The sequence below is a fragment of the Bos mutus genome, chromosome 25, assembly GCF_027580195.1.
Source record: "Bos mutus isolate GX-2022 chromosome 25, NWIPB_WYAK_1.1, whole genome shotgun sequence".
In the NCBI taxonomy this organism is placed as follows: domain Eukaryota; kingdom Metazoa; phylum Chordata; class Mammalia; order Artiodactyla; family Bovidae; genus Bos; species Bos mutus.
In genome coordinates, this window is record NC_091641.1 from 21,962,825 (window position 1) to 21,977,671 (window position 14,847).

Sequence of the window (14,847 nt, forward strand, 5' to 3'; positions counted from 1 at the left end):
TTCATGTTGAGAGTTCAATCACATTTTTTCCTGCATTTCTTGCTAGCAATGAAAAAGTTTATTGCTCTAGACCAAAAAGTTAGTGCTAAATATACATATGTACATTAACAAAGATTAGAAGATACTCTTTGTTTTCAATAAAAAAGCACATTGTTTAGCCCTGGATCATTTTCACTAACTAAATGTACATACAATTAGAAGAGAATTTTTAATGATGTAAGTATAATAACAATATTGTTTAACAAACATAAGGGTTTCCCCCTCTGACTGATTTTTTGGTTTACTTCTCTACTTTCAAGAAACAAGAGCGCTTTTTTTCTGGATAGTAAAATGGTGATTGAGAGGATCCATGCCATTTCTCAGAGTTCTATAAGATAAAGTATGTAAAACAGACCAAGTCCCCTTATATTCCTATATATAATAATAACACTGTAAATTTACACAGTTCCACATTTTGAAATGAAGCTTCTTGTTCTCAGTCTCCAGCCCATAAAATACTACATAAGATATGAGAGTAATACTCTAAGAAACATGCAACAAAGTGGAAAGTGCAAGATTTTGAAACCAGATTCCCTAGTGTCAACCACAACGGGCACTTGCAATGGGTGCTACCATCTGCCTCTAAAAGGATTAAATCAGGTTCTGTGGAAGCTGCTGACCTCCAACACCCCCCGAAAGGTTTAGAGTGGAGAGCAGAAATGAGGCACTCTGTGCTCCCAGGAAACTGGCAGGACAAGTCTTCAGTAGATGGACATTCTCAGGAGCTGACTTTATGAGTCAAATTCTTATATCTCCTCATACCTAGAAGAGCACTAAAATCCTTCACGGTGACGACTGCTTTTTGTGACCAGCAGAAACTTTCTAAATAATAAACATGCTTGATTGCATGTACTCCCCTTTTACCAAAGTCACATACATACTGTCCTCTACCTCTTTGGAGCAGTTTCTCAGAGAGCTACCTGAGTTGTTGTCTCCCGGGCAGCAGTCCTCATATTGCCCAAATAAATTAACTCGCAACTCTCATATGGTGCATTTTTCTTAAAGTCGACACTGGGTTGAAATTCCAGCTCTGCCACTTTACCAGCTTACTTTACCTAGGAAGCATTTCCTTCCTCTGGCACTCCCCCTCTGTCTCTGTCTCTCTCATCATACAAAGTACTTAATAATTGGTAGCTATTTTAATTCTGTCCAGTGTAAAAATATATGAGCCAATGACGGGTAATATAGCAACAAAAAACAGGCTACTTTTGCTTGTACTAAAATACAGCCTTCTACAGACTGAGGATTTTGGCTCTCTATCCATGTGTTTATTAAGTAGAAGCTCATGAATAATGTGTCCCAGCACAAGTGTTGGCAAACAGATGCCAAAGGAGCTTAAATCAAAACAAAGATAAAGGCAGTGTTGTGTTTACAGTGAACATTTAATAAATATTTGCTGTACTGAGATTTAATAATAAAAGTTAACATTTCTAGAGTGTTTATTTTGTGCCAGGAACTGTTTCAAGAACTTTGCATGCCTTACAAAGTTAATTCATTTAATTCTCATTATAATCTTCAGGCACTATTTTTATTTCCATTTTTACAGAGAAGGAAACTGAAACACAGACAGCTTCAATAACTTGGCCAGGGTCACAGAGCTAATAAGAGGGGAGGCAGATTTCTCCCTGGCAGTCTCCATGCTTCTAACCCATTTACTATTCTGCCTCTTGGAGGTGAGTGGGATGTGGAAGAGTCCCAAGCCTATTAAAACAGTTATTACAGAGAAAGAACACTTCCTCATTCTTCTTTCCTTTCATTTATTCAACTCCTTAAAAGAAAACTATGGGGAAAACACTCTGAGAAAATGAAAATGCAGCGCCTAGCCTTCATTACCAGAACCAACAGGCAGCGTTGTTAAAGTGACCTAGCCAAATAAATAACAGCAAATTCCAAAGAGCTGTCTTTTTTTGCCCCCAATAATTTATAGGTGTCACTTTTTGAGAAATCAAGAATAAAATTTAAGGCAATTTTGGATTTCCATTTTATAATGATTTTTTATTGAGATCAACAGAAACACATATGTTAGTATGAAGGTTTGAGAAAAAGAATCATTGAAATCTTTTGGCTATACTTCTCTTAAAATTTAGTAGCCAAGAGAGACTGGAAGAAAATATTGCTGAACATACATCTAAAAAAGCACTTTTACTGAGACTACATAATATATCGAATATATAAAGTACTCTTACAATTCAACATTATACAATTCAATTTTAAAAAATTTGAACAAATAATTTATCAAAAAGATATATGCGTGGCAAGTAAGCACATTAAAAGATACTCAACATCATTATCAGTCATCGGAAAATACAAATCAAAACCACAGTAACATACTGCTGCCTCAAGCCTACTAACATGGCCAAAACTAAATGGCCTGATATAGTACTGATGAGAATGTGGAACAATTGGAAAACTTTACATTATTGGGAGGAATGTAAAATGGTACAACCACTTTGGAAAACCGGTTGTCAGTGTCTTCCATAAACATACACCAACCATGGAGTCCAACCATTCTGCTTCAAGGGGTTTACCCAAGAGAAAGACAAGAATACGTCCATACAAAGACATGAATGTTCACAGCAGCTTTGTTTATAATAGCCAAAAACTGGAAACAACCCAAATGCCCATCAAAAAGTGAACAGGTAAACAAACTGTTGTATACCCATACAATGGAATATTATTCAGCAATAAAAAGGAGTGAGATATTGATACCACAACAATGCGACAGAAGAATCCAGACCAAACAATAGTACATATTACATTATTCCATGTATATAAAAATCTAGAAAATAGATAGAATTAAAGGGACGGATTACAAAGAGGCACAAAGACAATTTGGAGAGCAGTGGGTATGTCCACTACTTTGATTGTGGTGATAGCTTCATGGTGCAGACATAGGTCAAAATGTACCAAGTCACACAGTTTAAATACATGTAATTTACTGAGAGTCAGTCACACCTCAGAAAAACCATAACCAAAAAACTACCTTGTTTCAACTCATACATATTTATTTTCTAAAAAATGAAATGTGCTAAAGTTGACTGCAATGGGCGTTTCGTGGTGCCCTAGTGGTGAGGATTTCAGGCTTTCACGGCTGCGATCTGGGTCCAGTCTGGTTGCTGCTGCTGCTGCTGCTGCTAAGTCGCTTCAGTCGTATCCGACTCTGTGCGACCCCGTAGACGGCAGCCCAACAGGCTCCCGCGTCCCTGGGATTCTCCAGGCAAGAACACTGGAGTGGGTTGCCATTTCCTTCTCCAATGCATGAAAGTGAAAAAATAAAGTGAAGTCGCTCAGTCGTGTCCGACTCCTAGCGACCCCATGGACTGCAGCCCACCAGGCCCCTCCGTCCATGGGATTTTCCAGGCAAGAGTACTGGAGTGGGGTGCCACCGCCTTCTCCGCCAGTCTCTGGTTAGGGAACTGAAATCCTGCAAGTTGCATAGCACCACCAAAAAGTTTAAAATTTTTTTAAAAAGTAAAACTGACTGTGGTAATAACTGTACATGTCTGTGAATATACTAAAACCCACTGAATTGTATACTTCAAGTGGATGAACTAATAAGTATGGTATGTGAGTTACATCTGAACGAAGCTGCTTAAAAATACCCATGTGTGTGTGCTCAGTCGCTCAGTCCTGATTTTTGTGACCCTATGGACTATAGCTCGCCAGGCTCCTCTGTCCATGGGATTCTCCAGGCAAGAACACTGGAGTGGGGTGCCATTTCCTTATCCAGGGGATCTTCTTCTCAGGGATCTAACCCATGTCTCTTGTGTCTCCTGAATTGGCAGGCAGATTCTTTACCACTGTGATATCTGGGAAGCCTCCAAATACCTATCTACTCTTTAAAAAAAAAAAAAAAAAACTTAGGTAAGAGTTTAACAAACTTGTTTTTGCCTGGAGAAGAGGAGATACTATAGGCAAGTACATGATTAAAAGTGAGAATGTATATATAGCCTAGAATCTGACAATAACACATAGAGACAAGAATTCAAACAGCTCCCCATTCTGGGTCATTGAACACAGCAACAAACAGCTTGAAAACTCTCAAACTGCCATTAAGGGAGAGTATCATTATATTATTACATTAGTACCTGGGACTATATCGATAAACCAAAACTGATACTCTGTTTGGTAACCTCTGCTAAACAGACCATGACAGAATCTTAACAGGCACAACTTTAAAGGCCTCTGAGCCTCTTTCTTTTTCATTTGGAAGGTCTTTCTCTAGAAGGTAGTTGTCAGGATTACACAAGAAAATGGTAGTTAGGATTACACGAGATAATGTATATGATGTACTTGGCATAGTCCATGGCACACAGTAGCACTCAAAAAATGTGAGTTCTCAGTATTATGGTATATACAGTAACCAAACTATAATAAAGGCCTTGAGCTAATGGCAGAAAGGCAAATTCTATCCCATATACTTTGCTTAAGAAAGTCTGGCAACACTTAGAACATTTCAGAACTATTTCTATTCCACAGGGCTTAAATCTTTGTAAAAGTTTGTAAATAGTAAAAACTCATCTATCTAAGTTATTCAACTTACTCTCTGAAAGAGTATAGATGACATATTTTAATTGAGAAAACAGGAAAAATCCATATCATAGGCTAGGTCAAGTCATATTTTTGGAGGATAGATTTAGGTTAAGGGAAGCAATTTTATTCATGAGTTCTCCAAATTGTGTAAAAAACAACCGGCTGATATATTTTTTGAAGGAGGACACACCCTCCACAATAATGGTCATGGCCATGGAATTTTACTAACACTCTGGAATTCTAGGACTTAAGTTTTTTAGCCAAGTGCTTTTGAAACCTGGCTTCAGGAATCCATGATCAAATAACTCTTCTTCCTTCTAACAGTCACAGGAATCTTAAATATCAGGATAAAGCAAAATGACATGCTCACAGGAAGCCATGCATTTTCTTCCATAGCTCTGCAGAGGTTTAAATGAGGAAGCTCAAGAGGACAAAATTCAAAAGCTAAAATAGTAAAAATATCACAGAGCTCCGCTTTTATTGGGTTCTCCTCCTTTTCTTCTTTGCATCTCTTGTTTCCATCATTTTCCTACTGAATCTTGTCTAATGTAGGGAATCTGAATCTTTGGGCCTCTTAATAAATCTGAATCATTTTTTCATTACTGATACAATCAGGTTTTTAATTCTCAGCCAGGTAAGTTCTTGTTTAGTTGCTAGGTCATGTCTGACTCTTTTGCGATCCCATGGACTGTAGCCCACCAGGCTCCTCTGTTCATAAGATTTCCTGGGCAAGAGTACTGGAGTGGGTGACCTGAAAATTGCCATTTCCTCCTCCAGGGGAATCTTCCTGACCCAAGGATTGAATCTGCATCTCCTGAAATGGCAGGTGGATCCTCTACCACTGAGCCACCAGGGAAGGCCCTAGCCCAGGTAAGAGTTATATCTTTAATCCCTGTAGGAAGATACATGAAGAATCATCACATACCTGTGGGCAGATAAAGCCTGCCCCATACATGATGCTCCTTATGGAAGAAGGAAGAACATCCGTGGGAATGAGGTTATCAACAAATATCATCATGAAGTTACTGAAGAAGGTTAAATGGAAGACTTGGAAGAAATTCACTATCAGAAAAAGGCGAAAGTTTTTCTGGGTCAAGATTTGTCTCATCAATGAGATGACGGAGGTCCAGGGGAGATCCTGTACAGTTTCTGAGAAAAGGTTTTCCTCGGGGCTTCTTTTAGGTTCTAAGTGACTTATGTGGCACATGCCAGCATAAAGGCTGGCAGTAGCCAAAATGGCAACAACAACAGCGATGACCTGAAAATTGAGCAAAATTTCCATGTTATCAGAGATGAGGCCACAGAAAAGGATACTGGTAGATCCTACCAGTGACGCCACTTGGTTGATTTTAATAAGCTGAAGCCGACTTTCGTATCTAGTGAAAATTTCTGCGAACAGCACACACTGGGCTTGCTGAACAAAGGTAAGTGTGCTATCAAAAGCACATAATGATACCACCAGGTGAAGCCCACTAAGCCAGTCACCTTCATGATAGTATTTCCAGGGGAACCAAGGAAGCAGGAAGGCTGCTGCACATAAAGGGGCACCATACAAAACAGAACTGTGACGACTGGAACAGCAGTCAGCCTTAGAGTTGTTGTGAAAATACCCCGTCAGGTCGTTAAGAGCATTCCAGATCATTAAAATCATCTAGAAAAGAAACAACACAGGATTATTTTAGTGTAGTTTATACCGATGAAAGTAACTTGAATTTTTAACTAATATGAAGTGACCAAATTTGATCAGTTGGAAAAAAAAAAAAAAAGTCACTGCTTCCAGAATCAGCAGGAAGTATACATACTGAAATAATAATGACAGCTAATACTACCCCAAAACCAGAGTGCATTCACTTTGTGTTTAGGCACTGAACAAGTTTTTACATGAATTATTTCACTAAATCCTTAAAACAACCCTATGAAGTAGGTACTATTCCTACCGCTTCTTTATGAGGAAACTGAGGGTCAGAGAAGTTAAGTAACTTTCTCGGCTAATAAATGACTGAACCAGGGCCTGAGCCAAGGCAGATGACCCTGGAGTCCGCGCTTTCAATCATTATGCTCCGCTGTCTCCCCACAAGGCATATGGCCATGCCTTTGCAAAGAATGATGGCCTGTTTACAGACCATGGCACAGTTTTACATAATTTCATTAGGAAAGGTTAAAATATTAGCGTTTGCTATCTCAAAATGGAAAAAAACACTTATTAGATCAAGGATGTTGTTGTTAGCAATGAACAAGTAACATTATAAACCATATGGGTTTTTAAGACCATGAACTCTATCCATCCTGACCACCTAATTGGTAATGAGTTACAATACAATTTGTAAATATATGGGCCATTTCAAAACACACGATATCTTAATAATAATTCTTATTTTTCCACATAAGGGATTTTTCCAGATAACCAAAAATGTACCCGTTAAACTCCAAGCTGTCATTATTTATTATAATTGGGATATAGTTGCTTTACAATGTTGTGTTAGTTTCTGCTGTACAAGGAAATGTACCAGCTATATGTATACATATATTCCCTCCCTCTTATCCACCTCCATCCCACCCATATAAGTCACCAGAGAGCACTGAGCTGAGTTCCCTGTGCTATACAGCAGGTTCCCATTGGTTATCTGTTTTACACATGGCAGTGCACATCTGTTCAGTTCAGTTCAGTTCAGTCGCTCAGTCGTGTCCGACTCTTTGTGACCCAATGAACTGCAGCACGCCAGGCCTCCCTGTCCATCACCAACTCCCAGAGTTCACTCAAACTCACGTCCATTGAGTTGGTGAAGCCATCCAGCCATCTCATCCTCTATCGTCCCCTTCTCCTCCTGCCCTCAATCCCTCCCAGCATCAGGGTCTTTTCCATTGAGTCAGCTCTTCGCATGAGGTGGCCAAAGTACTGGAGTTTCAGCTTTAGCATCATTCCTTCCAAAGACATCCCAGGGCTGATCTCCTTCAGAATGGACTGGTTGGATCTCCTTGCAGTTCAAGGGACTCTCAAGAGTCTTCTCCAGCACCACAGTTCAAAAGCATCAATTCTTCGGTGCTCAGCTTTCTTCACAATTCAACTCTCACCTCCATACATGACCACTGGAAAAACCATAGCCTTGACTAGACGCACATACGTCAACCTAAATCTTCCGATTCATCCCAACGCCCACCCCCACATCGTGTCTACACGTCTGTTCTCTACATCTGCATCTCTACTCCTGCCCTGCAAAAAGGTTCATTTGTATCATTTTTCTAGATTTAATATATATGCATTAAAGCTGTTATAAGTGACCATCATTTTAAAAGTCTCTTTGCCCTTAAACAGAAGATCTTGGACATGGATAACCTTTTCTTGATAACTCTTTCAACTTGTGAAGAATCAGCTTTTTGGAAAATCAGGAGGCACAACTAGAAGGAGAAGCTTTTCTAAGGTAAAAGAACAACAAGGGCTTCATCTCACCTGTGCTTGATAAAAAGCCGCTTCTGAAACCTTGTACAGATGTAAAAAAAGCTTTACATAGTAGAAACTGAAGACAGAATTGAGCATTTCAGTCCCTAATGTTGTTAGAGAGAATGCCCAAGCAATGGGTTTGATGTTTAAAAATGTCATTTTCCACGCAGAGGAATTCTTCTTCCTTTAGTTTAAGAAAAAAAGAAATGGTTAACATTCACTACTTGTGTACAAGAGCTGATTCAGCTCATGGGTGACAAAATTCCACCAGATACTAGTTAACCTTAGTTAAATAAAAGTCCAAAAGCATTAGCTGTGAATATGCAACCAAATTTAACACTTTACTTTCTTAATCCACTTACTCAACAATTTTTGAGATGTTGCCAGGAACACTAGTTTGCATAGAGTGTGGCTTTACTTGAATATATATTTTAATATCTCTTCTAACTTATAAAAGTGAAACATATCAAAGTGTTTGCTGCTGCTGCTAAGTCGCTTCAGTCGTGTCCGTCTCTGTGCAACCCCATAGATGGTAGCCCGCCAGGCTCCCCCATCCCTGGGATTCTCCAGGCAAGAACACTGGAGTGGGTTGCTATTTCCTTCTCCAATGCATGAAAGTGAAAAGTGAAGTCACTCAGTCATGTCCGACCCTCAGCGACCCCATGGACTGCAGCCTACCAGGCTCCTCCGTCCATGGGATTTTCCAGGCAAGAGTACTGAAAAGGGTTGCCATTGCCTTCTCCAATCAAAGAGTTTAGACGCATTTAACTAGTGACCAGGGAGATGTGTTTATGGCATTATTATCTTCCCTACTTGGGAAGGCACAACAGAAATGAAACAATGAGGTGACATCCTTAAGTAGTGTCTGAGAGAAAGAATAGAAGCAAGCCTTTCATCTTAGTATAAAGTTGTCCATTCAGTAGTACAGACTTGCATTGGGAGATTCATTTTTTATCTTCTCTTGTTGATCTTTGATTCTCTTTTGATCTTATAGCCTATGTAACTTTGGCCCAAAGGACACAGCTAAGAGGGGTATAGAAAGAACCCATTTGATCCTTGCTGTCATGTAAACCTTCCTCTTAAATCTGGCCTATTGTTTTACCCATCCACGGACTTGATTTATCCAACTGGAAAGCAGGGAAAGGTTAACCAAGCAAGAGGTAGGTATAGACTCATCTTGCTTTTTTAATCTTGACTATGGTTTTAAGATAACAACAGAATTTTCCTGTTTTATAATGGTGTGTGCGTGCTAAGTCACTTCAGTCATGTCCGACTCTGTGCAACCCTATGGACTGCAACCTGCCAGGCTCCTTCGCCTGTGGGATTCTCCAGGCAAGAATACTGGAATGGGATCCCTTCTCCGGGGGATCTTCCCAACCCAGGGATGGAACCCATGTCTCTTATGTCTACCTGCATTGGCAGGCGGGTTCTTTAATAGGCACTTCTCCAAAATCTTACTCAAGCAGAAAACACAAATATTCAGATAATTCGAGAGACGCTACTTGCTTAAACAGTCCCTGGGAATTAAGCAGGCACCTCAGTCTATGCTACCCAATTACTTGCGGATGCGGAGAGCAAGTTATAAGGGGGAAGTGGACATTTGGCTCAAATGATCAAATTACCTAAGTCCCTGAGCTTCATTTTGCATCATGTAGATGCAAGAATGATTTTAATTCTATAGGAAGTAGAGAATTATCAAAAAGGGTTAATAATTCCATTTGTAGATCAAGCATTGTCTATAAACAAAATACAGACTATCTGCCCGTTTGTGTACTCAGTTCAGTGCAGTTGCCCAGTCGTGTCTGACTCTTTGAGACCCCACGGACTGCAGCACACCAGGCTTCCCTGTCCATCACCAACTCCCAGAGCCTGCTCAAACTCATGTCCCTTGTACTCACTTGTGTACTAGCTTTCTTAAAATGTCTATAGATTCTGCTGTAATGATAAACAAAAAACATATATATGAACTTCTTTGTTACTATGCATGCTCAAACCTTTAAAAATACAAGTACTAAAATGTGGAGATGAACCAACATTTTTGACTATGGAGGTAATTCTCCAGTTAGAAAAACCTGGGAACTACCGCTGAAGACCTCACTCTCGGGACTTACTTTTGGCATAAGTGAGAATGAAGACTGAAGCCGAGGCCACTGGTTACTAAGAGAGCCAAAAACAAGGAGATCAGGAGAACCAAAAGCCAAGATACAAATTTGTTGTTGTTTAGTCACTAAGTTGTGTCCAACTCTTTTGTGATCCCATGGACTGTTGCCTGCCAGGTTCCTGTGTCCATGGGATTTCCCAGGGAAGAACAGTGGAATGGTTTCCATTGCCTTCTCCAGGAGATCTTCTCAACCCAGGGGCCGAACCTGCGTCTCCTGAAGTGTCAGGCGGATTCTTTACCATTGAGCACCAGAGAAGCCCTAAGACACAAAGTTAGCCCACCAAAATCCAGGCACTCTTCTTGTTCTTAGTTTTATTTCAGGCATGCTAAAACAAGAAGCGTGCCACACCTTCTAAACTGATCTATCATTAAGTCAGAAGGCAGGTATTTATAAACTCAGAATTTTGCAAGGAATCATAAGCTTGCTTAGCTGAGTTCAAATTTTTTAAAAAGACTTTGAGTTAAGCACCCACCTTGTCTGAAACATAAAGTTAATGTCATGTATATATACACATATATGGACTTCCCTGGTGGCTAAGAAGGTAAAGCCTCTGTCTACAATGCGAGAGACCTGGGTTTGATCCCTGGGTTGGGAAGATTCCCTGGAGAAGGAAATGGCAACCCACTCCAGTGCTCTTGCCTTGAAAATCCCGTGGATGGAGGAGCTTGGTGCAGGCTACTGTCCATGGGGTTGCAAAGAGTCGGGCACGACTGAGTGACTTCACTTCATATGTATATATACGGTGGATACAAAGTTTTGATAACATTATAAAAAATTCCATAGCCTGAACTTCTGTTTATGACCAAAAAAAGTAAAAATCTTTCTTATTTCCATCTGCAAAAAGAACTATTGATATTTTGCTTTAGATTATTTTCATATAAACACTTATTTTAGTAGGTATCAAACTGAAAACCACCACTTACAATCACTTTAAAGTCAACACTACTTAAAACTCTCACTTGACTTACTATAGCAATAAAACACCAAAGAACATGAATAGTAAGTGTATCTTTACAAGCAGGAACAAAGGATTTCTGAACCTGGTTCTTCTTTAATACAAAATGTTTTATATAGAAGAGTTTAAAAGTAGCAGAATGGTGTAATGATTAGGCTGGGAACATGCACTAAATACTGGTAAATTATTAAATGAAAACCCAAAAGCCTTCTTTCAGAATCAACTTGGGTTGTTATTGTTAACCTATTGCTAAACCAAATAATAATGTTGCAGAAGAGGCTGCTTATGATTGCTTCTCAGCTATGACTGCTGCTGCTGCTAAGTCGCTTCAGTCGTGTCCAACTCTGTGCGACCCCATAGACGGCAGCCCACCAGGCTCCCCCGTCCCTGGGATTCTCCAGGCAAGAACACTGGAGTGGGTTGCCATTTACTTCTCCAATGCATCAAAGTGAAAAATGAAAGTGAAGTCGCTCAGTCGTGTCCGACTCTTCGCGACCCCATGCACTGCAGCCTACCAGGCTCCTCCATGGGATTTTCTAGGCAAGAGTACTGGAGTGGGGTGCCATCGCCTTCTCCTACATGGACTCTAAATAATGATGGGGACCCCTTGAAAGCAGGGCGTTTAGCACTGAAAGCTAACTTGTCTTTTTCAGTGCAATTTTTGTTCAAGCTTTTCCGGGGCGGGGGTGGGGGTGGAGGAGAAGTTCCCCCAGTGTCCTTAAAAAGAACACACTAATACTAAAAGACATAAAGTCTGGTGTGTTGGGTTTTGTGTGGACTTTTTTGCCATGTAAAATCATCAGTAACTTTAATTCTTCAGATCGTTCTTTTTTGTTGTTTTGCCATTGTTTTTTGAAGAACGCTAAAGAACATTTCAATACAGTCTCCCATTTGATTTGGAGTCAAAATAAGCTTTTGCCATGGAGAAAGGGTTAGCACTTTCAGTTACTAGTGGCTATGAAAGATGAGTTTCTTGAAGGTCAGAGGCATGATTCCGGCCCTTCAGCTTCAACAAATCACCATCAGCAAATCCTAAATCCAATCATCTCTCTTTGCAAAGAGCTTTATCTGTAGTGACTTGTAAATTAAGATAGTTTTAGTTATTTTCTTTTGGCTGTGGACTAGTAATACCTCTACCAGAATAAGGGCAGTTAGGGCAGAATAGTAAACCTAGTTTCTTTCTTAACCTAAGAATAAAAACAGATCAGTAACATTTTACTTGTTAGTGTCCCTGGATTTAGAAGACAAGGATTTGTGAGTTTACCATTCCTCTTTTATCGCCTCTGAAACGACTGTTCCTTCTAAGATTATTGGCTGACATTCTACCATAGCTGTCTTCTGTCAGCTGTACCTTTTCCATTACATCAAGGCTAAGAACACTGACTTTCTGATCTGTCACCTTATTTTAGAATTTTTGTGTTCTGTCTGCACGAAGATGGTAAAAGCCACAACCTACGAGCAGTATTTATTTTGTTGTGTGTAGAAACCAGCTTTCACTGTCCTGGCCATCAAGGGCTAGGGCTGCATTCTCCTCTCTCCAGGTGTAACGTCATGACTCCAGATGCTTAACTTGTGATCTTTTTTAAAAAAGTATGCAAAAACGCTTGCAATTTTTTTCTCAGGAGTGGCTTCAACTTCACCTTCAGGTGGGTCTGAGGCCCACCGTTTCAGGGGCAGTACAAATTCTCAGCGATTTGGAGGTGAGGACTCAGATATCAAGAAGAAAACAGTTAACTGCCCTGAACTTCCGACCGATCCTCGATTTCCCAGCATCAAGCAGAGCAAATCTGGGAGTCAGAGGACCAGCAAGGGTCGGTGGGGCAGCGGACCTCAGGGCCCCGGCACGCCTCGCGCCTCCCGCCCGCAACCGTCCGCTGCTCGTAGACCGTACTTCTGACCCTCACGCCCACTTAGCCCGTCCACCGGCCAGGCAGCCGGCCACCCACCACAGGGGCAGCGGAGGCCACCACCTCCTCACCCCAGCTCGCCGAATGCACAGCCAGAAGCGTTTCGAAGAGAGGAGAGGGCGGGACCCTCGACCGCACCCCTTGTCCTTTTCCCGCCTTCTTTGTTTCCTTCGGAGTCACCATTGGCTGCCTGCTTCTGATACCGGGCGAACCGCGGGCCTGCGGCGAGACGCGATTGGACGACGTCGCCGCCGCTCGGCCGGCGGTCTGCTCGCGATTGGCCGAGGGGCCGCCGGGGGTTTGAATCTCAGCCCCGGTCGGGGAGGGTTCTGCCAAAGTGCCACGTTGGGCCCGGCTGCGGCGTGAGGAGCCGGCTCGGAGAGCCGACTCAGGAGCTCGCGCCGGGGCGCCGGCCGTTGGGGCGGTTGGGCGGCGCGAGAGAACCCAGTCCGCGGCGTGCGCTGTGGGCCGCCGTGCGGCGGCGCCGGAGGCGGTAGCGGGCGGCTGTGGTCAGGCGTCGCGGTGGAGCCTGGGCGGCGGCGCGTCCCGCCCGAGGGCGGCTCTGGCTGAGGGCGGAGGGGCCGGGGGAGAGCCCGGGGCAGCGGCTGAGGCGGGCCGGCGGCGGCAGGGGCCGCTGCCCCCGGAAGAGCCGGCCGAAATGCTGGCGGAAAACCTGGTGGAGGAGTTTGAGATGAAGGAGGACGAGCCGTGGTACGACCACCAGGACCTCCAGCAAGGTGAGGGTGCGGTCGCCAGGCGGGGCCTGGCCAGAGCAGGGCGGCTGCCAGCTCGAGGCTTCACCTCCTGGCCGCGAAACTGTTAAAAAGTTGATTTTGCTCGGGGCCCACCGACGCCAGGATCGGGGAAGATCTGGCGCTCACCTGGCGTTGGGACTGTCGCGTCTGCTGGTCCCGCGCGGGAGGACTCTGCTGCGCGGGCCCGGGCTCTTGCGCGGTAATCAGCATCCCCCATCGTCCCCGCCACTACTGCGTGTCAGGAGCTGACCGGGCTCCAGGCACCGTTTGGAGCTCTGTCCGGGGATTAACTGGTTTAATCCCCACGGTGTTCCTCGGAGCGGAGAGGGGTGGCCCCTTACCGGGCTGTCCGCGTCGGGGAGGAACCACAGCCGGTGCTCACAGCCGGCGAGTGTGAGCTGCTGCAGGTGGTGGACCCGGGGTGGCAGTGCCGTGTGGCAGGAATCGCGCACACATTTGATCCTCACAATAACTCCGTTGAGAGAGTAACTCATATTGTTCCCCTTTTCCAAATGGGTAACGCGGATGCTAAAGCGGCCAAGTGACTTCCCTCAAATGTGGAAGCAAGTCGGTTTTTTTTTTTGGACTGATTTTTATTGGAGTTTAGTTGATTTACAATACTGTGTTTCTGCCGTAGAGCAAAACATTTTTGAACCCGCACACTCAGAATGAGGAGTCGTCCTAGTCACTGCTCAAACCCCTATCTCTTCTGCTCCACCTGGTTTACAGCTCTTACAGTTGGCGTTAGACAGGGTGAGAGGGGGGCTACTTAGGCGTGGTTTACCAGATGCCAAGTGAATGACTTGAGGGCACTTCTACCTCAGCTGCTTCCTTCACTTTGCCCCCTAGCTTTTTCACAAGAGGCATTCCTATCTTGGCCTGTCCTGGATTTCCTGTCTCCTGAGAAATTTTTTTCAGGCATCTTCTGTTTCAGCAATTCTGTGTAAATCAACTTTTTCATCTCTCAACTGGCATAAAAAGTTACCATCTCATTTAGTTGAATATTAATTGACCATGGTGTTTGTTCATGCTAACCGTTGAACTTAGGGGAGAGAGA

The 14,847-nt window shown here is 42.9% G+C and overlaps 2 protein-coding genes across 2 annotated transcripts in view; one reads left to right on the forward strand and one right to left on the reverse strand.

Moving 5' to 3' along the window:
* Positions 1–8,182, reverse strand: part of LOC106701274 (transmembrane protein 180) — a 35,677-nt gene extending 27,495 nt beyond the window's left edge. The window contains exons 1-2 of the mRNA XM_014481025.2: positions 8,021–8,182; positions 5,498–6,223 (exon numbers count right to left, since the gene is read on the reverse strand). Coding sequence (XP_014336511.2) covers positions 5,498–6,223; positions 8,021–8,170 — 876 coding nt within the window. The 5' untranslated portion in view covers positions 8,171–8,182. The remainder of the gene's footprint in view (positions 1–5,497; positions 6,224–8,020) is intronic.
* A 5,172-nt stretch (positions 8,183–13,354) lies between these two features.
* Positions 13,355–14,847, forward strand: part of CDR2 (cerebellar degeneration related protein 2) — a 28,856-nt gene continuing 27,363 nt past the window's right edge. Inside the window, exon 1 of the mRNA XM_005904467.2 lies at positions 13,355–13,772. Within this exon, the coding sequence (XP_005904529.2) occupies positions 13,694–13,772 (79 nt within the window). The 5' untranslated portion in view covers positions 13,355–13,693. The remainder of the gene's footprint in view (positions 13,773–14,847) is intronic.